The sequence below is a fragment of the Chrysemys picta genome, chromosome 6, assembly GCF_011386835.1.
Source record: "Chrysemys picta bellii isolate R12L10 chromosome 6, ASM1138683v2, whole genome shotgun sequence".
NCBI classification, from domain to species: Eukaryota; Metazoa; Chordata; order Testudines; family Emydidae; genus Chrysemys; species Chrysemys picta.
Window position 1 is genome coordinate 56,900,607 of NC_088796.1, and position 24,682 is coordinate 56,925,288.

The 24,682-nt window shown below is 40.9% G+C and overlaps 1 protein-coding gene and 1 long non-coding RNA gene across 8 annotated transcripts in view; one reads left to right on the top strand and one right to left on the bottom strand.

Moving 5' to 3' along the window:
* The window catches only part of ADGRV1 (adhesion G protein-coupled receptor V1), a 443,810-nt gene that overhangs the window by 312,195 nt on the left and 106,933 nt on the right, over window positions 1–24,682 (top strand). For all 6 annotated transcript variants that reach the window (XR_508681.3, XR_010602226.1, XM_008167448.3 and 3 more), the window contains one exon: window positions 8,349–8,527. Coding sequence is in view for 4 of the 6 variants with exons in the window: in XM_008167448.3 (XP_008165670.3) it covers window positions 8,349–8,527 (179 nt within the window). In the remaining 2 variants the exon portion in view is untranslated. The remainder of the gene's footprint in view (window positions 1–8,348; window positions 8,528–24,682) is intronic.
* LOC101943445 (uncharacterized) overlaps window positions 1–24,682 on the bottom strand; it is a 142,699-nt gene that overhangs the window by 32,336 nt on the left and 85,681 nt on the right. The window lies entirely within an intron of this gene.

The window sequence follows — 24,682 nt, forward strand, 5'->3', positions numbered from 1 at the left end:
CATTAGATCATGTTACGTTATTATCTTTTAGGTGTTTTATAGTTTTACTTTTAATTATCAGCTTGACCAAGTACTGAAATAAGGCTTACTGGTTTGTAATTCCCAGATCACCTGTCCAGCCTTTTTTAAATGTAGGTCCTACATTTGCTACCTTCCAGTCCTCTGGTATATGTAGAAGCTGATTTTAATGAGGTTGCTTCCCCCCCCCCCCAGTAGCTCAGTCACTTCATTCTTAGACATCCAAGAGATCTGAAGGAGTCTATCATCTGAGCCTGGTGAATTCATGCTTTTAAATTTACCAGTTTGTTCCAGCACCTCTTCTTCTGACATCTCAGTCTCTTATAGCGCTTCGTGAGAAAACTCCTGACTTTGTGTAGACCTACATTGAAATTAACTTCTCCTCTTGTGTGTTCTCAGGCTAGTCATTCCAAAAAGCAATCTCTAAACCTCTTTACCTCTCTAAACATTTGTAACCTTTGCTGATGTATATGTATTTTATTAGACTTTGGCTCTTTGATCTATCTTGATAGTTACATACTCAATATCCGCTACCTCATTTGGAGGCCTGTAGTATAAACCTAATACTATACTTGTTTCCTACAAGTTCAGTTGCGTAGTCCAGTCCACTCCAAATTTCTCTCTCTTTCTCAGTGGAATCTTGCAAATACAGCACTACTTCCCCACATCTTCAATCTAATCTGTTTGTCTTCTATAGTTTGTAGTCAAATATACTATCACGTTGATTTTTATCATTCTACCAAAGTTCAGTAAATGCCTATAATGTCAAAATCCTCATCCATTCTAATTCACCTGTATTTTTAGCTTCTTGCCTTTATATGCAGATAATGTGTATTTTTATTTAAGTTCTTAGTTTAATACTTTGTTGATTTTAACTGAATTAACTTTTTTTTATCTCAGCCTGTCCCTTCTTAAATCCAGCTGTAATTTCTGTCTTATCCTTTAGTGGATACAAAACACCTTAGTATTATTGACGGTCTTTTGTGCATGGAAAATGAGCTTATTTTTATATCAGTGAATGCCAGGTCCTGTGTGCAACAAAATGGACAAGGCTACAAAAAGAACTGGAGCCAAATGGTAGCGAATAGGACTTTGCATCTGTAGTCATGATGTGCCTCAGTCCTCTTAATACTTTAAGCATAAATATGTGAAGACTAGAGCTAGTTTGAAAAAAATGGGGAGGAGAGACATGTAAAGGTTTCTTTTAATTTCCATTAAAATGTTTAAAATCCAAATTTAATCCAAATTATATTTTTTTTAAAAATTGGTCAGCTCTAGTGTATGACCACTGCACACATCAAGATATACAAACATAGACCTTTCTTGTGCAATTTAGTTTGCTCTTACAGGGATTAAGATTTGTTCTGTTCATTCCTAACATGAGCATAGGCTACAGTATCTTGTCATAACACACCGTAGGCAATGCAAGCTACTGTATAAGTGCTTTATTACATCATTTTCCTAGATATTTTGGTTGTTTCTTTATATACTTGCCGGATTTCCATGTCCCATTTGCGTGTATGCAATAGTTAGCCTAGTAGGATGGTGGAACAAGCCAGGACATCCGGAACAGAATCAGTAAAGCCAGGAACACCTTCGGAGCTTAAATACAGTCTGGAAATCACCAAAATACAACACCAAAACCAAACAAGATTTATCAGAGCTGCGTACTTTCAACACTACTTTATAGGGCAGAATGCTGGAGAATGACAAGGTATGACATGTCCAAACTGTTTTCATTTCATGCAAGCTTCCTCAGAAAAATCCTTTGTATCTTTTGGCCCAGAACAGTCTCAAATCAAGTCCTGTTTATACAGTGCAGCCAAGAAGATAGGAGCACCATCATTACCAGGAAGCATTGGAGATGGATTGACCATGAGTCTTTGGATGAAAACTGATTCCATCACCAGAATAGCAATAAGATAGACACCTGAAAACAAGTGAAAATGAGGCTGCCTGAAAACAACAAGGTGAAGAGCTGTGGAAACTGAGCTGAAAAACTTGCCAGAAACAGACAGGAGTTCATCGCTGCCCTAAATGCCAAAAGGCGTAATGGGTACTAACTAAACTCAACTAACAGTTAGCATGATGGGATTGTACCGTCCTGCTATGAGTTAAGGCTGAAGTCTCTGGGGAAGAGTGAGATTTACTCCTGCTGCTGCATGCCATTGTCTTGTGGAAAGCAGTGGCGTCATACATGGAACTTATGCGGGCATGTTTCTGTCCCTTTCTGCCTAGCTGCAAATATTACATAAATCATATCCAATGAGAAATGGGGACACAACACTTTGAGATGTGCATCCCCAAGCAGAATGTGAGATAAGTTTGCACTATTCTAACTTCTCATAGCAGTGTATGCTTTTGTGTGCATGTATCTATGGTCCACGATATCTATCAAGTACATAATGGTGAAAGTTTAAGCTGCTTTTATTTTCAGGAAACATGAATTAATTGTATAGTAACTCACAAGTACAAGAGAGAATTAAAGTATCTAGTAGCTGGTGCACAATCATACCTGTAGCGGATCGCTGACTCACTGCTGCAGCACCTCCTGTTGGTTGCCTTGGGAATAGCTAAATTCCAGCCTCGGAGTGCCTCCTTCTGGCCGGTGGCTGGCCTGCCTCAGGCCTCCGTGTCCCTCCTGGACCCCAGTGCCCTTTACCTGGGTGTTCTGCCCCCCAGCAGTACCACCCCACGCTGGGTCTACCCTCCAGGGCCAGCTCCAGGAACCAGCGAACGAAGCAGGTGCTTGGGGTGGCCAATGGGAGGGGGCGGCACGTCTGGGTCTTTGGTGGCAATTCGGCGGCGGGTCCCTCGGTCCCTCTCGGAGCGAAGGATCCGCCGCCAAATTGCCTCCGAGGAATGAATCGGTGTGGTTGAGCTGCCGCCGATTACGCTTCTCCCCCCTCCCCCCCTGTGCTATTTGGGGTGGCAAAAAAGCCTTAGCCGGCCCTGCTCCCTTCCCAGGGGAACCCCCAACCCTCTAAGCCAATTGCCTCAGTGGTTACTGCCAGTCGTCATCTAGCCCCCACTCTACTGGGGCAAACTGCAGTCTGTAATGGCCCCTCATCATTGGCAAGGGGGTTGGACCAGCTGCCTCTGCCTAACCCCGGGCTGCACCTCTGCTGCCCCAGTACCTCCTTAGGCCTTAAACAAGGCCTCACCTTGGGGAGATGCCAAGGTGGAGCTCCCCAGCTCCCTTTGCCCTTCCCCCAGCACTGCTCGGCTTCAGGTACCCTTGCTCCCAGGCAGCTAGGTCCTTCCCACTCCCAGGCTGGAATGAGACTCTGCCCAGCTCCTACCTTAGCCCTCTTATCAGGGCCAGCTGGGCCCTGATTGAGGTGGCCACATCTGTGGTCAGCTACTCAGCCAGCTTCCCTCAGCAGTTCTCACTCCTCTTATCTCAGGAGTGGGGTAACTGCCCCACTACAATACCTAATGAATGGAAATAAAATTCCATTATATATTATAATTATACATTTCCACTGAACCATAGAATTACTGCAAAGTTCCAAAAGGAGGAAATTAACTATTATTGTAATTATATTTATCTTACTGAATTGTTTATTTTATATCATGCAGCATGAAATAATACATCTAAATAAAATAACTGTTTGGTTTAGGACCGTGATGGGCAACCTGCGGCCCGGTTCCTGGCTAATGGGAGCTGCGGGAAGCGGCGGTCCGCAGGGATGTGCTGGCTGCTGCTTCCTGCAGCACCCATTGCCCACCACTGGTTTAGGACCTTCTGACTGGCTGGATTCCCTGCTCTATCTCTTGCCATTTTTTTCTTTGTACTTGAAGGTCTCTCTTCAGGCCCTTGATCTTGTTTTTCGGGCTTTAGGTCACTCTTCTAGATATTCTTTTTTATGCTTCTAGCGCAATCAGTCAGTCAGTCTTTCTCTCCCCATCTGAACTGCCCCTTTTGGGTGACAAACTCTTTCCAGGAAGTCTTAAAGGGACAGAACAGTAAATTAAATTCAAAAGTCTTAGTTCCATGGGGAATTTAAAAAATATTCACAAAGTATATAATTCATTAATATCTGTAATCTGCTTTTTGATACATGATTATATAAGACTCTGATCCTGCAAAGGGATCTACCCATTTTGTGTCCTGTTGAAGTCTTGCTGATTACTTTGGAAATCCAATCAACTTGTAATACGTTATTATGCGGGTAAGGAGGTGGAATACTAGATGTTAGTTCTGAGCACAGCTGTCCCTTTACATCTCTGCCTTGTTCGGCTCGCATGACTTCTCCTTGCTTCCTGAATTGGAACTCCTGTGAAATTCATTTTTACAAATTTAAAACATGACCACATAAGACTGTGTACTAATTATATACACAGTGCTCATCATCTGTGTGCGCAAACAGCACTTTCACATGAATGCACAGTTTTGCATGTGCAGTGGGTACAGCCACTTTTGAAAATTTTCCCATTATGTTCAAGTAGGTTAGAAATTCTTCAGCATGAAGTCTTACCACCAATAGTAAGTAAATCAAATATGTCATAGAAATCAAAAGCAATTGTTCTTCCCTGTACATCTGTGAGGAATATCTTTTTTACGTTGTCTTCACTTTAATGAATAAAATATAACAATTTTACTGTGCAGGAAGAATTTTTTTTTTTAATTCTATCCATCTGTTGTCTCACAACAAGTCATAAATTCTTTCACATATTGAAACATTTTTCATTTTGGTGTGAACCAGTTGCCATTAATAATGTTCAGCGTTTAGGGAAATGTAAAAGAAGAGCTAAGTTTTGAAACATAGTTATTCAATATATTCAAATGCTCAGATCTTAGAAAAGAATATTTCCTTAAACTTTTCTATTCATTAAAATACAGACATGAATTATTGAATCTAATAGACAGTAGCCCAGGCAGGCTGTGCTAATAATCCACACTACTTTAATGAAGCACTACACCAATTTACACCAACTGAGGATCTGGCACATAATCTACATTTGTGCATCTACAGTTTCAAAACATTCGAAAATACAGGATGAAGGAGTTAGACTTTCGGATTTAAATGGTTACTCCCCCAAACTATTGATATTGCAAAGCAAAGCCTCATATTTCAATACTGGCCTGAGAAAAGGATCACAGGTAGGGCAGCTGGGGATTCTGATTGAATACACCCTCAGCAGCTTCTGTTCTCAGGACTTCTGTGGAGTTCCTGGGAGAACATAAATATATCACAGGGTGGTGGAAACATAACCGGCCCGCCATTAGGGTTGAGACCCATTTGAGTGCAAAGGGCCAAGGTAGAGTGACAGGTGCAAATTACACCTCCTCCACAGACCTGAGAAAGAGCTCTGTGTAGCTCGAAAGCTTATCTCTCACACCAACAGAAGTTAGTCCAATAAAAGATATTACCTCACCCACCATGTCTCTCTAACCTCCTCCACATATCAATGGGGGTGAATTTGGCCAGGTGTTTTGAGTCATATCACTGCCTTAATATATAGAAGTTTTAAGCCTTATTAGTGCACCCTGCCACCACCCACTGACACTCACCAGCATCCGTTTTAAAAGCCAACCATGTTGGGTGGCTTGTTCTTTGGGATGACACAGCGTACGTCAATGAGCATACGTTAGACATGCTGTTCTGTACTGTATTGTTTGTTCCAGGGTACTCAATAGATTATGGCAAATCCTTGGTAGCAGTTCCTGTATGACAGGCACATACAAGTAAAAGTGTGCCTGTTCAAACTTTACCATAAAAAAATCTTATTAACAATAATGTATTAGAAGCTGCCTTAGTTGGACACTTTTTAAAACTCGTTTAAGATGTTGTAACTCTCATCTATATCAACTAAATAACAGCCAATTCCTAGTTAGAGAATTGTGGGAAAATATGATACAAGGCCCTGATTCTGATCACATTTAAACCAATGCAAATCTGGAGTAACTCCACAGAATGCAGTTGCAGTGGAATAAAACTAGTGGGAGCGAGATGAATATCAGGTCCCAAGTATTTGTATTTCTCCCTTTTACTTTTTTGGCCATATTTGTGCCTGGTTGTTTTTCCATAAATCCACTTGCAGTCTCATTAAGGTCCTGATTCAGCAAGGTACTTAAGCACATGCCTAACTTTTAAGCATGTGAATAAGCCTAAAGTCATTCATAAAGATGTATGCATCCCTTCCAAAACAGAGGGGGGCTGAGGGAAATAAAGCTATGTGAACCGAACTGACAAGCCCTTTATCTAATGCCGCCTCCTTGATAAGCTATACCTACTGACTACAGTCCCACATGTAACCCCATTAAAAAAATCCATACATAAAATATGTCTTACATCTTGAAAGGTAGCTTCAATTGATTGTTTCATTGCAAAAGAAAAACCTCAGTAACTTTAGGATTGTTTCGTTAAGATTTTCTGTTCATGTATAATTGTTTTGTATTGCACCTCACCTCAGAACATTCATAGCTTGTGCATTAGTTTCTTCATGTGAGCAACTGATAAATGGACTGTATATTTTTTTATTCCTCTGCAGGACTAGTTATTGTTATAGCATAGCAACAGGAAAGGATCTGCTAAAATTAGCTCCACTATTTGTACTTCATTGATTTAATTTTGGCACACCAAAGACAAGAAGCTTATAATTATCAAGATAAAAATGTCACTGCACAGGAAATGGTGAATTGGCCAATCTCTCCTAAAGACCATTGGACTAGTGTCATCCATGTGATAAATGAGATAAGATGGGTAACTATGACTAAATAAATACAGCAAAGGAGGGCAAGGACATATGGTAGGACTTCTTAGAAAACAATCTGAATTGCATGACTGAGAACAATTAAGCTAATAGTCAGAATTAACAGGATCAGTGATCCCTAACTAAATATAATGGCATAAATCAGTTCAGTGGTTCCACTGTCAGAGTACTAGTACTGAAGCATAGTTTAGGTAAAACCAGAAGACCACACAATTTGAAAATTTATACAGAATGGTTCTCTATTACTGTTTGCTCTTTTAACTTCATGGAAGTCCTTCTTTCCTTTAAGAACAAGGAAACTTTCTTTGCACAAGATGATATACCTATCTCATAGAGCTGGAAGGGACCCTGAAAGGTCATTGAGTCTAACCCCCTGCCTTCGTTAGCAGGACCAATTACTGATTTTGCCCCAGATCCCTAAGTGGGCCCCTTGAGAGTTGAACTCACAACCCTGGGTTTAGCAGGCCAATGCTTAAACCACTGAGCTATCTGTTCCCCCTGATGTGAACATGTGCTTCAATTTATTTATTTGCATTCTGTTTCTCTACTTTTTATGCTAATTACATTCCTCCTTTTTTTTTTTTGAGTTTTCCTCCCATGAGTTCTCCTCAATAGTCCATATAACCCAGAATCCTTCCATATTTCTGCATAGATGTATGTGGATTTCACCAGTCCCATTAATCCAACTGGAAGAGAGTGGTCAAGCATTTGCTTTCTCAAACAGTAAAAATTCATCTCCACTATGTTTGGTGAAGAAGCAGAGGAAAGAGGAATCTGTTCAAAAATACCAAGCATGCTTTCTATACTTCTTTACCCCAAACAGAGAACATTGACCCACATTACCCCAGCATGTGGGAAGACCATCAGAGTAAGCCAAAGGAAAAGAAAACTCAGTGAGAGTCTCCTCATGAAGTGTCCTCCCAGTTCATCTGAAAAGTGAATGGGCCAGATTAACTGTTTACCACCAAAGAAAAATTATTCAGTCCTCAGACCAACTGAGACCTTTGCAGAAATCAAGATTCTTCTAGAGTCCAGAATACTCTACACGTGTCTCTGTTTTGCTTCATGGCACTCTTTCTGTCATCTGTGCAGTATCTGTGATCTGAATTTCTTCACTGTCAGTATGTACATTACATTAAACTACAGTTTGAATGACACTTCCTTATCAAGTTCATAAGCAGAACTGTAGAAGCAGCTTGCTGAATATCCTGTAAAAAGATGCAGACAGACGGCTCAGTGCTAGTTTATAGGACATTCAGGAAAGATCAGAGTTTGCAAAATTATGTGTCAGAATTCCAGGTGAGCCTGTAGAAGCTCAAGAAAACCAGGTTTTTTCAGTGCAGAAACTGGATTTATGTTGGGCTAACTTGGATGTATCTCCTTCTGGCAGGCTAATCTCAAGCTTAACCGAACCACAAAAGTAACTCTACTTCCTGGGCAACCAACCTCTTCTGGTTATTTGAGGAAGGAAAAGGGGAACAAATATTGATGTTGGGGAAAACATATATATGGATTCAAAAGTGTATAGTCTCTTTCTGAATTTTTTATTTGATGGAAAGGTTAATTATTCCCTAAACCCTGCTGATTTAATGATCTGTGTTATTCCTTAGGCTATTAATTTCTGGTATGTCCTGGTGATGAATGATGAACACACTCAGCGGCGCTATCTGCTTTTCTTCCTTTTGAGTTGGGGTCTTCCAGCTTTCGTTGTGATTCTGCTGTTAATTATCCTGCGAGGGGTCTATCATCAGAGCCTGGCACAGATATATGGCCTGGTCTACGGAGATCTGTAAGTTTTTTTTCCTCAAGAAAATGTCAGCTGGTGATTGGATGTTGTGTATTCTTACTGTATTTTCTTTAAATATAGACAGTCTCATAACCTTATGGATAAATCTGTTACTTACATGGCTGTGGAGTTCCCTCATCAGCAGAGCCTCTGAAGGGTGTGGTGGTAATAGATGTCTACTGGGCAGGAGAGGAGGGGGTCTGCACATTTCTTCTCCTTCACCTTTAAAATATTTTTCTTCCTCAGATTACTAAAACTATTCCTTTTCAGGGGGTGAGATTATCATAACCAGGGTGTCAAATATAAAAGTGTCTGTATTTGTGGGTCTGTGATATGCTGGTAAGTATTCTAAACTCTGGAGTATTCTCAGTTTGAGCACTGCTGTGGACACTAAGCTAATATAGCCTGTCTCAGAACTGTATTTAACCTCAGCAAAATGATCTTAATTAAAACAACACTTATTCATAAGACTCAAAATGTCTGTCTCCCAAAGGTGATGACAGAAGGGTGAAACATTATTTTTTCAAAGCCAAACCATATTTTTTAGTAAGCTATTTCAGGATATGAGATTATTGTGAAATACCAGGCCCACCTCAGGTGCTTACTCACCACATGCCATAATTGCATGCTTATTGCATAAGAAGGCATAAATACACAGCTGCTTCTTAGAATAATACAAGGAATGTGCTAGTTTCTCTGTTCTGCTGTAACCCACCATAATTCTTGGTACAGTGTCTCAAGTCCAAATGCCATTTCTTGACATATGAGTGATAATCCCATTCAGGGTTACTGAAAAGCAGACTCTTCATGTACAGTTTTGAGGCTAGATCAAAGGAGGAAAGAAAACACAAGAGCACATCAATCTTCTGTACAAGAGAAAGATATTAACCGTACACTGCGTTCCACTCAGTTGCAATGCAACAAAATGCATAGGGTGGTTGGAAATGTAGCCATTCGTAATAATTGAGCATCTCTCAAAGTGACTTTATTTTGAAAACAAGTGGATTACAGTGAGAAATTTAACTGGATGTTAGCATTGAAATAGTGGAGTCCATTGTGTGTATTGGCACTTAGATAAAATGATAACAAGTGGTTTAGGAATATAATAAATATTGCACAGAATTGTTCCTTTATGGCCAAATGCTCCACCTTTACAGTGGGCACAGACGGCCCACTATGCATCAGAACCGGGCAGTTCTACTGCTCATTGCGGTCAGACTATGGAGTGGTGGCAACTCTGGCTGTGAGACATTGTTTCATGGTGTCTGTGTTTAGGTAAGCAGTCACAATTCCCTCAAAAACAAGAAGAAACCCAAGGCTGAATAAGTAAATGAAGCTGAGTTACTCACATGTTTATCCCAAATTTAACCTAAAGATCTTTTCCAGCATGTTACTAGAGCTGGGCAAATGCCGAAGAGGATGTTCTGCAAGTATTCATCAGAATTTAAAAATGAATTTACTTGGAGTATGTCCACACCCATTTTGGATTTTTTTTTGGGGGGGGGGAGGAGGAGGCGTGTTCTATGAACATTCAATGGAGTTAGTTTTCCCTATATAGATGCTTCCAGAAAATGAATTTGAAACTCTTGGACACTGTAATGGGATGGGATACTCTTAATATAGCAAACTAACAGATTTCCCCAAACCCACTGGCAGAATACAAGCAGAGAAGTAATTAAATGAGCCAGACAAGGCTCTGATTGCACCCTTCACAAATAGAGGCCGCACATATAGATGCAATTACAACGAGCAAACCATCATTAAGAAAGGTAAAAAGCAACAAAGAGTCCTGTGGCACCTTATAGACTAACAGACGTATTGTAGCATAAGCTTTCGTGCGTGAATACCCACTTCGTCAGACTCATGCTTATGCTCCAATACGTCTGTTAGTCTATAAGGTGCCACAGGACTCTTTATTGCTTTTTACAGATCCAGACTAACACGGCTACCCCTCTGATACTTAAGAAAAGTAAGGGTTTTTAGCCTTTTATGACCTTACCTAGGTCATAATGACAGAATTATTACCCCAAGGTTTCTTAAGAAGCCCTTCTTATTTTTCTGTGGTAGAATATATGTAGTTTTGTGAATACCCTAGAAGCTCACTGAGTCAAGATAGGTCTGAAGGATTTCTCTGCTAACAGTCTAAGCCTAAAGTGTCTATGAAGGGTATTCTGGCTTAGCCAATGTTAGTGTTGTGGAGAGGTATCTGAGAAGATTTTTCATAAATACTGCACTTGTTAAATATTACACTCATAAATTATGTTAAAGGTTGTTATTACTTTATATAAAGAAGCCTCTCAAGGCCGAAAGAAGGAAGGGGGCTGGGATGAGATATGTAATTTAATTTGTTTACTTTGAACCAGAATGTAGAAGAGGAGAAAATGATGACATTTCCAAAGCCAGGGTCATTACATAATAACTCCAGCATCAGTGACAGAAATACAATATGGCTCCAGTGCTCTGCTCAAATAAGTTAATTTCCCATGAGAGAGAGAAGATTGGTTAAAATAATAAAAGTAACAGAGCCTGTATCTTAGCTCTCTTCTAAGTGATTGCTCCTTCAGGACCCTCAACTCTAAAGGGAACTGGGTTACTGCAATGACTAAAGAGCTCCATTATTCTTAACAAGAGTGCCATTGGTTTGATTAATGTTGATTAATGAGCAGTCGAATGATTACATGGAGGGAACCTAGGTTTAATGCCCAAACATTAATATATGGACGTAGTAATTCATATGAGATAATAGAAGAGTGGCCCCTTCCTTGTATTACAGTCTACACACACACACAAATATGTATATTTTAAATGACACACTATTTCACGTATAGTAACAGACATTGGTTTTTGATATGGTAACCTATGTCATGCAGAAGGTGGCAAAAGGATCTTTTCTGTGTATATGATCTCATAGATCAGATGTGCAATATTGAACTCTTCCCATGGATAAGAAAAGAGAAGCAGATGGTTACATGCTTAGTTGTGTGCCAGTGTTCACTATAGTATAAGTAAATATGATATCCTCTCTATTTTTAAACAGGGGAAATGTGGTATAGCAGAAGATCTGGTACTGTCAGGAGGTAGAGGGAGGCTTTAACAGCTGGTGAGGGCAATGTGAGGGGGTCTTATGGATGAACTTGCAGGGAGATTGGTCAAATGGGAAGGAGGTTGGTATGCTCGTTGAAGGCAGAGGGAAGGTTTGTTTACTGGCGTATGTCAAATTGAAGGCTTACATCTGTGGAGCAGTACTGGAGTTTAGCAGGAAGGGGTTCAGGCAGTGGAAGAGCATATCATCTTGGCTTAGAGGCTGGAAGGGTTGTGAAGAGAAGAGGGGAGGGTTCATCATCTAGCAGTAAATCAGAGTAGGTACCTTGGCAAGAGATATGGTTTGCTCCCCTCCCCTTCCCAAAAATAAATATCTAACAAGTATTATTTCTCAGGCTTCTTATTTTCATTTGAAAAAAGTCAGGTCCTAGTGATCCCAATTGCATCTGAGCATAATTTGTGTGTGTAGTAACCAGAGGCCTGATCATGGTCCTGAAATCTGAGTGTAGAAGTATCATGGAATCATATAAATGTAGGGGCTGGAAGGGACCTCGAGATGTTATCCAGTCCTCCCCCCTTGTGCTGAGAAAAGACCAACTGTACCTCGATCATCCCTGAGGGGTGTTTGTCTAACCTTTTCTTAAAAACCTCTAAAATCAGAGATTCCATGACCTTCTTTGAAGCCTGTTCCAGTGCTTACCTTTCTGTATGGTTAGTAGGTTTTTCCTAATGTCTATCCTAAATCTCCTTTGCTGCAGATTAAGCCTATTACTTGTCCCACCTTCAGAGGACATGGAGAAACAATTGCTTATCATCCTCTTTACAACATTTGAAGACTGTTATCAGATCCCCCCTCTGTCTTCTTTTCTCAAGGCTAAGCATGCCCAGTTTTTTTAACTTTCCCGATAGGTCAGCTTAAAACTTTTATCATTTTTGACACTTTAGAACAATGCAATCTAAATAGAGGGACGGCAGGGAGAGGCACAAAACCACAGATGGAGGAGGGGATGAGAAGAGAGACTAAGCAGGAGAGAGAATTTATTCTGGTTGTCTGCACCCATACCTCAACGGTTTCATCCCAAATACACTAGTGGTTATTCCAAGGAATAAAGGCAGATGTGCTTACTCAGCGTTTATATTTACAGGGTTTACATTACAGGATTTTACTGGCTCCAAGCAGCTCTCAGTTTGGAAACCGCAACAGGTACAGTTATAAAACCACAAACTGCCAAATGACTTGGGACTGGAAACTAATCAGTCATTTATATAGGAAGTTCTGTTTTGGCATTTTGACTGAAAAAGGAAATAACCAAAAAGCTATTAGCTCATCAAAAAGAGTTCACACGGCTCTCAGACAAGGCATCTGAGAGTGAAGCAGCTATTTTCTCACCACCTCTCTCCCTTGTACACAAATAAATAAATAAACCCTATTTGTAATGCTGTTCCCCTGCCAATAAACTTCTCTAGTAATTTCTTATGGTAAAACATAAAAACCAAGGCCCCACTCCTGAAGGTAGCTGCAAAACTGTTGGCCCTTGTCCTGCAAAGGGTCTCAGTGAAGTCAATGAAACTCTACGCAGACACAGGGGTCAGCACTCACCCACCTGCTCACAGGATCAGTGCCCAAAGTTATGAATAAGAACTGGCTTGAAGGCTTTTTTTTATTTCCAAATTCTCTAGATTTCTTTCTAAAGATTTCCTTTAGACCAGTGGGTACGGCTGCTAGAGAGAGTTGGTGTGTGACACTGGCTGCTAGCATTGTAGATAATGGGTGGGATTTTCAAACACTCCCAAAGTGAGCTAGGAGCACAAGTACCATTTAAGGTAGTTTCAGTGATAGCAAAATGGTAAAATCTTGATGTAGGAAAAGGGCCCAACTGGAACTTTCCACAAATATATATAGTCTCAATTGGACTTCCAGGGACCCAGGAACCATTACTGCTTACTTTGAACTGTAACTGTTTAAGCCTCTGTACTGAGGGTATTTGTAACCTTTCCTGCCACCCCCGTGAAAATAGAGGTACCCCAATAATTACACAAGCCAGCATGGCTTGCCAGTAGGTCAGCAGAAAATGCAAATCAACACAGACTTCCAAGCCTCCAGGGAATGGAGGGCTCCTGATAAGATTAAAAACAAAACAGGCCCAAGCCTCTACCACAATGTACATGCAGGAGGAAAAGCTAGCAAAATAATACAAATATTTTCACCTGATTCCTAGCTGGTGTGTTTTTTTTTTTTTTTTTTTTTAAAGTTATACCTTTCCATCAGGAACTATTGTCACTATCATTTTGGCTTTTGGATCAGTTCTAATTCACAATATGCTAAAATTTGGCAAATATACCCATTAGTATTCCTTTTACTTACACACACACACACACACACACACACACACACACCCCATATCCTGAAATCGTTTAAAAATAAATCAAGTGAATCACCTTTTTTTTAAACTGGGTTTGATCCCTTTCATTTCCTCAAGTGCCCCATTTTCATGTAGTTCACATAAAAAGCCTTATTGACATGTTCATGAGGTCAGGGAGAATGGATATTTGCATGGAATACCTGAAAGAATGGAGACATGTGGAAGTAACTTGCAACACTACATGTGCACTCATTTCCTCAGTAAAACTGATGACAACACTTGGGTTGTTGTTTTTCGAAGGAGACCGTATGGGTCCAAGTGTACAACTCTTATGTTGCTGAGCACTTATGACAGAAATCTCTTTGACTTCAACTTCAGCCTGGGCGGTTCACGTGATCTTGGTGCCATGGTATAACACAAAGAGAGAGTTCGTGTCTCAGAGTCACAGGTCTCAAATCATGAAGAATTTGAGCTAGAACCAACAACTTTATTGATACCTAGCCGTTTTCACCTTGTTTTGAAATCAGTGAAAAGTTAACATGTGCCAGGTATGTGAATCATCCACCATACCAGTCTGGTTCAGATATAAGGCTGATAGTGCTATAATCTTTCTGGGTCTGAGCAATTAGAAATAGCTGTATTATACTTACATTTTTCACATTGAATCAGGCTAGCATTATTGAAGTTTAAGAAATGTATATTTGTATTTAATTGTTAATTGCTTTGAGATCCTCAGAGAAGAGTTGCTATATAAATGCAAAATGGCCTTATTTGTTTATTAGACTGCATTATTTTAGAAGAGCTAGGAATAAGAAATGTCTGTTTCCAGTTCAGCAGGAGTACATGAAAATATTTCTGCATTTTTTCACCTTCCATCGTAACTGCCATTTCTGCTAACACAGCAAATTACACACACAACATTCCTTAGCTTCTCACCTGTTCACTCCTGCTCTGGGAAGCTATCTGTCTTTTCTCTTGTCATTACAGTATATTTCTTCCTCATTGTAGATGACACTCACTCCTTGTTTCTGCTGTTGGGTTTGCACTCTGTCATGGATTTGCCTCCCTTTATGAAGTCTCTCCTCACTTCAAGCTATTGAATTGCTATGTCTAGGTGAGATTTAGCCAAGCATGTAAAGACTGATGTGTGGAGTGAAGGATTTATTTTATTATATTTTTGACCATAGGAGGTAATGAACAATGCAAGACCTCAAAAGCAAAGTTTTGGGGTTTTTTTTACTAATATGTGTTAGCAGAGATCATCTTTCTGTTTTGTTAGCAGAGATCATCTTTCTGTTTTGTATTTGTACAGTGGTGTAAGAATGGGGTTCCTAGATACTACCACAATACAAATAATAAATAATGATAAAAGTAAGCTCTATACGAAATTGCCAACTAAAATTCCTCTTTTAAGGGAGAGTATTGCCCTCTCACCCACAGTCACTGAGGGCCCATCCCCCAGCAGAAATTTTGGGGGCAGGTTTGATGGATCTATGACTCTGCAGACCCAATGGCTATTCTTCCTTCACAGGCAGGGGAGGAAACAAGCAGTACAGAGGTTGGAGAGCCCTGAACATGCAGGGGCAGGAACAGAGTGGCTGTCCTTCTGTTCTGTTGTCTAGGGAAGTGTTTCACAATGACCGGTCATTAGACCGGCATCGGTCCATGGCAGCCTCCTTGTCGGTCCCTGAGATTTCCCTGATATAGTTAGGAAGGCAGCAAGCCTGTCCCCGGCATCAAAAAGGTTGAGAAACATCGGTCTAGGGGAAAAATTTCTCTTCTTAACCTCCAGAGATTTCCTCTGATCTGAGTCCCTATACTTGGGCCTTGCACAGGAAATGGGGTATCCCCCATAGTGTATTACATGCAAGGCCAGTTGTGCTATTATCTGTGAAGAAGAGCGTCCTCAACAAAGTTCTAGCAACTGCCTTAGCACTGGGTCAAGGGTGAAAGGCAAAGCTTCTAAGATTCAGTTTTGCCACATTGGAAATTTTTGCTGAAAGACTCACTTTTTGCAAATGTTTTGTTTTTTTTACCCAAACCTGGTAATGAGAAAATGATGATATGATACAGTTTCAGATGTAAATAATTCTAGAAGGAAGGAGGCAACAAGACTAGAAAGATTTTGATGGCTGGGGGAGGGCTAAGCAAAGGTGAGGGGGAGAGAGTCTTGGCATAGCAAGGGGTCTGTGGAGGAGAATACAGCAGGGAAAGCATGGTTTTGTTTGCATACTATATTCTGCATAGCTCCAGAATGTAAGTACACTGAGCCTGTGAGTCCATCTAGTTCTTGTGGTACCATCAGAACACCTTGGTAGAGTTCAGTAGAATGCATAGTAGGAAACAGTTCTAGGGCTCTATTCCCATCAGTGTTGTGGTGACAGACATATAAAGAGGAAAACTTCTATGGTTTATATAGTCACCAAACCCACAAATGGACTTATTATTCCCCTACTCAAAATGTCTGTCCATTATTTTATATGGTACATTCATCTGCACCCTTCTCCTCAGCATATTCCCTCTTCCCCCACCCCTTCCTTTTGCTCCTTTTGCCCCACCTACTTCCATTGTTGCTCTCCTTTCTCTTCAAATTGCCTTGAAGCAGCTGAAGTGCTGCTCATGCAACTGGTACTCACACAACTGAGCGACACCTAAATTTCTGGTTCCAAAGCCAAGTGCCAGATGAGCTGCTGAGTAGTGAAAGGAAATCTATAATTCTTATTATTTGATTTCTTGTAATTCACAGATATGACATCACATCTATAAATTATATAATGCCAAATATATGTCAAAATGTAACAGCTATATTTGCATGAATCAGTGTGTGTTTAACTCTTGACAGTCAATGTCTAATATTCCTGGGCCAAATTCTACCCTATGTTCCCCCTCAGAGCATCTGTTAACAGAGGGCAGAATCTTGTCAACTGTGTACAGTTGTTTGTATACTATTGCCTTAATTCCTCCAGTATTTTCAGTAAAGCTGCATGTTCTGCTACCCGTTGCTAAGGCTGATGTAAAGATATCTAACAGCTAAATTTGACCATTTTAATTCCCTTTTATTTATCCCTTCATTACTAGCGTATGTTTTCAATGAAGAAAAAATAATTCTTTCTGAGATCAGAGGGGTAGCCGTGTTAGTCTGAATCTGTAAAAAGCAACAGTGGGTCCTGTGGCACCTTTAAGACTAACAGAAGTATTGGAGCATAAGCTTTCATGGATGAATGCCCACTTCATCAGACGCAAGGCCACAGGACCCTCTGTTGCTTCTGAGAGCTTTTTATAATTTTGTAAATATTTACTGTTAATGCTAAGCAAATGTTAGCACATCAGAAACAGGCATGAATCAGTGGATTGTGCCCCTAGTGTGTTTTTAAAAAATTAGTTTATTGTGGTAATGGAATTTTGAAGAGCGCAAATGGAGAAAAGGATATTTTTAAAGGGCGAAAGCCCCACTTAGTTTTAGATACTGAATAAGACAAAACATTCAGTTTTGAAAGGTTGTAATATAAGATCTTTACGGAGAGTGGTTTCACCCTGAATTATATCATGACTCCATATCTGACTGAGCCTCTCTCTGGCATCAATCCATGTGAATGGATCCCTGCACCCATGCAGAGACCCGTTGATTTCATTGGGGATTTTGCTGGGGTCCACCCTCATGGAACATGTTGCAGGAGCCGGGACCTGTACACATTGGGGGGCTTCTTAGGTTATGTCTTCACTGCACATTAAGCTTGGGTTCTGACTCAGGTTTGAGCCCAAGCCCCACTCCAATCCACACACAAATCAGTCTGACTAGGGTCAGAAAGCACTCAGGACGGGATCCTAGGGCCCTGCTAGGTGAGTCAGTGCCCGAGTTCCACTGAAACTCAGGTCCAAGTCCTGTCATTTTGCAGCATGGGCACTGCTCGAGGCGTAGACCCAAGTCAGAAGGTCTGTATAGTGCAGTATGGATGTGTTAGCATGGCTATGAGACCCCTGCAGGTTCACAATGCAATGTGAACGATCAAGTGCAGGCTTGGGAACACTGATTCACCAAGCCGAGGTCCCACAATCTGGAATTATAATGCAGTGCAGACATACGCTTTTGGTTTCACATATAATTTATATTCAATTCCCATTCTAGTGACCAGAGAAATAAACAGAATAGTCTCTGCTAACTTGTGATCCATAATTAGCAGAAGAAAACCTGTTGCCACCACACACACAAACGAGGAGTCCGGTGGCACCTTAAAGACTAACAGATTTATTTGGGCATAAGCTTTCGTGGGTAAAAAAAACCACTTCTTCAGATGCACGGAGTGAAAATTACAGATACAGGCATGAATATACTGGCACATAAAGAGGAGGGAGTTACCTTACAAGTGGAGAACCAGTGTTGATAAGGCCAATTCAGTCAGGGTGGATGTGGTCCACTCCCAATAACTGATGAGGAGGTGTCAATAACCAAGAGAGGGAAAATTGCTTTTGTAGTGAGCTAGCCACTCCCAGTCCCTATTCAAGCCCAAATTAATGGTGTTAAGTTTGCAAATAAATTGTAGCTCTGCAGTTTATCTTTGAAGTCTGTTTTTGACTTTTTTTGTTGAAGGATGGCTACTTTTAAATCTGTTATTGAATGTCCATGGAGATTGAAGTGTTCTACTGGCTTTTGTATGTTACCATTCCTGATGTCTGATTTGTGTCCATTTATTCTTTTACATAGAGACTGTCTGGTTTGGCCAATGTACATGGCAGAGGGGAATTGCTTGCACATGATGGCATATATCACATTAGTAGATGTGCTGGTGAATGAGCCCCTGATGGCTGATGTGTTTGGGTCCTCTGATGGTGTCGGTAGAGTAGATATGGGGACCAAGTAGGCTGTGGGGTTTGTTACAGGGATTGGTTCCTGGTGTGATGGGTTCGGCCACAGAGACCCCCTTGGGACTGTCACCTGATGTGATGAAACTACCTCTGAGCCCATTTTTCCTGCCAGCTTGGGACTCCAGAACCCTGTTTTGTTGAGCCAGACACGCTATTCCTCTCCAACACAGACCCAGGGTCTGAACCACGTCCCCAAAGCTGCAGGCTTTAACTGAAAACCACTCAGCAGGTACTCCTATCTCCTGCACCCAGACACCCAGCTCCCAATGGAATCCAAATCCCAAATAAATCCGTTTTACTCTGTATAAAGCTTATACACGATAAACTCATAAATTGTCCACCCTCTATAACACTGATAGAGAGATGTGCACAGCTGTTTGCTCCCCCAAGTATTAATCACTTACTCTGGGTTTAATAATAAACAAAAGTGATTAAGTATAAAAGTAGGAGTTAAGTGGTTTCAAGTAATAACAGACAGAACAAAGTAAGTCACCAAGTAAAATAAAACAAAACACACCACTCTAAGCCTAATGCATATAAGAAACTGAATACAGGTAAATCTCACCCTCAGAGATGTTCCAATAAGCTTCTTTCACAGACTAGACGCCTTCCTAGTCTGGGCCCAATCCTTTCTCCTGGTACAGTTCTTGTTAGTTCCAGCTCAGGTGGTATCTAGGAGATTTCTCATGACTGCTGCCCCCTTTGTTCTGTTCTACCCCCTTTTATAGCTTTGGCACAAGTTGGGAATCCTTTGTCTCCCTCTGGGTTCCCCCCCTTCCTTCTAAATGGAAAAGCACCAGGTTAAAGATGGATTCCAGCTCAGGTGACATGATCATATGTCCTGTGAGACTTAATTACCCATTCGCTGGCACACACAGGAAGTCTTACAAGTAAACAGAGCCATTTACAACCAATTGTCCTGGTTAATGGGAGCCATCAAGATTCCAAACCACCATTAATGGCCCACACACACTTTGCATAATTACAATAATAATTACAATAGGACCTCAGAGTTATATTTCATATTCCTAGTTTCAGATACAAGAATGATACATTCATACAAATAGAATGACCACACTCAGTAGATTATAAGCTTTTTAATGATACCTTACAAGAGATCTTTAGCATAAAGCATATTCCAGTTACATCATATCCATACTTATACGCACATTTTTTTAAAATATGGAGTGCAACGTCACACCTGAGTTAGTGTTTCTGTGATGCGGTGTGGGTGTGTAGTTGCTGGTGAGTATTTGCTTCAGGTTGGGGGGCTATCTATAAGTGAAGACTGGCCTGCCTCCCAAGGTCTGTGAGAGTGAGGGATCGTTTTCCAGGATAGGTTGTAGATTGTTGATGTGCTGGAGTGGTTTTAGCTCGAGATTGTACATGATGGCCAGTAGTGTTCTGTTATTTTCCTTATTGGGCCTGTCCTGTAGTAGGTGACTTCTGGGTACCCATCTCGCTCTGTCAATCTGTTTCCTCACTTCCCAGGTGGATATTGTAGTTTTAAGACTGCTTGATAGAGATCTTGTAGGTGTTTCTCTCTGTCTTAGGGATTGGAGCAAATGCGGTTGTATCTTAAGGCTTGGCTGTAGACAATGAATTGTGTGATGTGTCCTGGATGGAAGCTGGAGGCATGTAGGTAAGTATAGCGGTCAATAGGTTTCCGGTATATGGTGATGTTTATGTGACCATCACTTATTTGCACTGTAGTGTCCAGGAAGTGGATCTCTTGTGTGGACTGATCCAGGCTGAGGTTGATGGTGGGGTGGAAATTGTTGAAATCCAGGTGGAATTCTTCCAGGTCCTCCTTCCCGTGGGTCCATATGATGAAGATGTCCTCAATGTAGCGCAAATAGAGGAGAGGGTGCTAGGGGACGAGAGCTGAGGAAGTGTTGTTCTAAGTCAGCCATAAAAATGTTGCCATACTGTGGGGGCATGCAGGTACCCATAGCAGTGCCACTGGCTTGAAGGTATAAGCTGTCCCCAAATCTGAAATGGTTGTGGGTGAGGACAAAGTTACAAAGCTCAGCCACCAGGTGTGCCGTGGCCTCATCAGGGATACTGTTCCTGACAGCTTATAGTCCATCCTTGTTTGAAATATTGGTGTAAAGAGCTTCTACATCCATGGTGGCCAGGATGATGTTTTCAGGAAGATCACCAATGCATTGTAGTTTCCTCAGGAAGTTGGTGTCTCAAAGATAGCTAGAAGTACTGGTAGCGTAGGGTCTGAGGAGAGAGTTCAAATAGCCAGATAATCCTGCTGTAAGAGTACCAATGCCTGAGATGATAGGGCGTCCGCACAGGCTTGAACTGGGTTGAAGTAGGATTGTATAGATGCACTCCAAAAGTCCAACCTAGTCTCTGAAAGAGAATCAACCCTTTAGGAATGGTCCTCACTTGGTGCGGTGAAGTGGACTAATAGTAATAATTATATAATGCTTTTCAGTAGATCTCGAAGCACTTCACATTTTTTAATGTATTTATCCTCACAACTCCCTTGTGAGGTTCTGCTGTGCAATTGTCTCCATTTTACAGCTGGGAACTGAGGCACTGAGCTACTGTGTGACTTACCGAAGATCACACAGGAGATCTGTGGTGAAGCAAGTAGTTGAACCTGATTTTCCCTTAGTGTTCTAACCATCCAGTCAACTTGACCTACAGGGACGGTATATTCAAAGTCTTTGATTCTGACATCTGTACTGGCAACGTGCTATGAGCCAGAGCAGTGTGTATAAATACATATATTTTTCCTGTACTTGTGTCTCCCAGAAAGCCATAGAAATGGCTTGTGCTTGAGCTCTATCATCACAGCATATCACCATATTCTACAGCAGGTCAGTTTTGCCCTCGTCCTTCAGTTACAGGAAGCATATGGGCACAGGCTGTGTTTATCACTACAGCTAGCTGCACTTTTGGGAACCTGATTCCAAGGGCTCAGACACAGCCCCCTATATGCCCTGTCTGTGCAACAAAACCAGACATTTAAAACCCTATTTCACCTAGCACAGTCATGACACCTGTAAAAAAAGGAACACAGCTTTATCGCACTGGCTTTAACAAGCAGTTTTAAGAGTTAGGATAGTATAGACAGGGTCACCATGTTCAACATAAGGATTGCAAAGCAATAGTTTTCAGCACACTTTTCTAGCATTTATAATACAACAGCCAACAGAGATCTTAGCAAGTGAGACAAAACATGCAAATAACAGAAGCGACGGTGCTAAGTTCAGTGTTGGGGGGGGGGGGGAAGCAATGAGAACCCCCTGGCCTAATCATTCTTCTTCTTTTTTTTTTTTAAATTTAAATTCCTTTCTGGTTGCAGACTGTGAAGGTGAGCTTGATTTAATGTTTAACAGTTTGCATATGGAAACGTGTCCTTTTCCAGCCTATGCTTATATTGAAATGATCCATGTGAAGAGCAGATAGACAGCAGTGCTGTAATCAAGAGACAAATGTGTCTGTCATAAAAGACAGCAGCAGGGAACAATTTTCTTGAACATGGGACCATGTAAGGAATACAAAATTAAGAAATGTCACAAAGTTAACCTTAAATAATAGCTCTTCATTTCATAGGTATTTCTAATTAATGGCATGGGTGGGGAAAGAGCAGTAGTATCATTCATTAACATTCTAATTTAATTAATTTTATAACGTTCCCTTTCTAACATGTTTCAGACACAAATGGAAAATGTATATACAAGGTTTGTTTCTTATCTAAATAGAAGCAAAAGGAAAGGGGATTCCCTTCCCCTGAGCTATACTTCCAGCACATATTTATAGATCAGTCATTACCTGAGTTGTACTCAGAAGTGGCTGGCGAATTAATGCAACAAATTCACAAGACCCAGCTGTAAGAAATGGTGTAAGACCTTGCTGTTTCACCATAACCAAATTGGCATTCAGAGCATAAAGTGCATTCCTCTGCTTTCCCCATCCCAGTCCTAAAATTAAAAAACAAACAAACAAACAAAAACAAAAAAAACCACCAACCTATCCCGAGCACAGCTTTCTATAAACCATTAAGAAGAGTCAGGGATTCCATGAAATCTACTAAGGACTTTATTAACATAAGAATGGCCATACTGGGTCAGACCAAAGGTTCATCCAGCCCAGTATCCTGTCTACCAACAGTGACCAATGCCAGGTGTCCCTGAGGAAGTGAACCTAACAGGAATGATCAAGTGATCTCTCTCCTGCCATCCATCTCCAACCTCTGACAAACAGAGGCTAGGGACAGCATTCCTTACCCATCCTGGCTAATAGCCATTAATGGACTTAACCTCCATGAATTTATCTAGTTCTCTTTTAAACCCTGTTATAGTCCTAGCCTTCACAACCTCCTCAGGCAAGGAGTTCCACAGCTTGACTGTGCACTGTGTGAAGAATAACTTCCTTTTATTTGTTTTAAACCTGCTGCCCATTAATTTCATTTAGTGGCCCCTAGTTCTTATATTATGGGAACAAGTAAATAACTTTTCCTTATTCACTTTCTCCACACCACTCATGATTTTATATACCTCTATCATATGTGTACGTATAAAAGTGGTTTAGGGCACGGGCACTAACACTTTCTCCCTTCCTCTAAGTAATGTGGGGAGCACCCCGCACTACTTAGATATGTTGTGGAAAATTGACCACATGGTTGATTTTAGATCAGACAGCCTGAGGCTCCTTTATTGATCAATCAAACATGCATGCATGGGGGAGTCAGCCAAGGCAGCCGAACCCCCCTGACAGATAAAATGCGAGAGATTATATAGGATAAAACCACAAAAATTACATATACTTCTTTAAAGTTTTACATCCATATAAGGGATGAAGCAAAACAAGTTTTCCTGTTTTTTCTTAGTTTTGTCCTTTGCGGTTTCTTCCTCTGTCACCTGACATCTATTAATCATAGTCTGTTACAAAGGTTAATTCTACTTTTATAATTTCTACAGTTAGTTCTGTTTTTATGATTTGTCTACCCTTCTCCTTTTACACACACACACCCCGCCCCTTTTTCTTCTTCCTCCAGGCCACACATACAGTTCACTTGACCAAAGTTTAGGCCTTAGACCATTTTTCCTCTACAATTCCCCCCTTTGGCGCTTCTCTGGCGCCACCTTTGGCCTAAACTTCCACATTCATGAACCCATTGATTTCCTTCCTTTTCCTTTCCCTTATCTCATCCCAACTATTTTCAAAAAATTTATTAACAATCATTAATGCCACTTGTTCCCTTGCCTAGCGGAAAAATTATATGCACAGCAATGTTTTTTGCAACAGCAATAACAAAGGCACAATCCCAAACCAAGCAACATCACCACAACTGTTAGCCCACTCAATGTAACAATATGATCGGGTTCGTGTATAATTTTGGTTATCACACACCGCAAATCCCAACTAATACACAAAGAAGATAGTCTATAGGCGGTCTGAAAGGCACCTTTTTCTACCTGATATACATTTTCAGGGATATGAATTTGCCCTTATAAATCAGAAATCCTTTGGACCTCTGGTAATAATGAAAGCAGATTTTGGAAACAGTTGGGCACCAGGGTCGTCCAGCTAAAGGGCATTTGATACCTGAGAGTGGATTACAAATTTTTATCCGCAGGCCAGTAGACAATATGGATGCCCGCGGTCGTAATAAGGTTAAAATGGGCATTGTGTACAATATGGGCCTTAACAAATACACAACTGTTATTAGCCTGGAAGATCATTACTCCAGTCAGGAGGGTTCCCAGTCCCTTATCTTCCCAACAAACATTGTTGTGGACAGTGACAACTTTCCCTGGCTTGAGTTTACGTATGCATTGGAGCTGTGGGGGTTCTAATGGCAAGAGTGTCCATTGGTTTCCTATCCCAATCCAATTTGGGTGTTATTTCAGGAGCACTGACTATG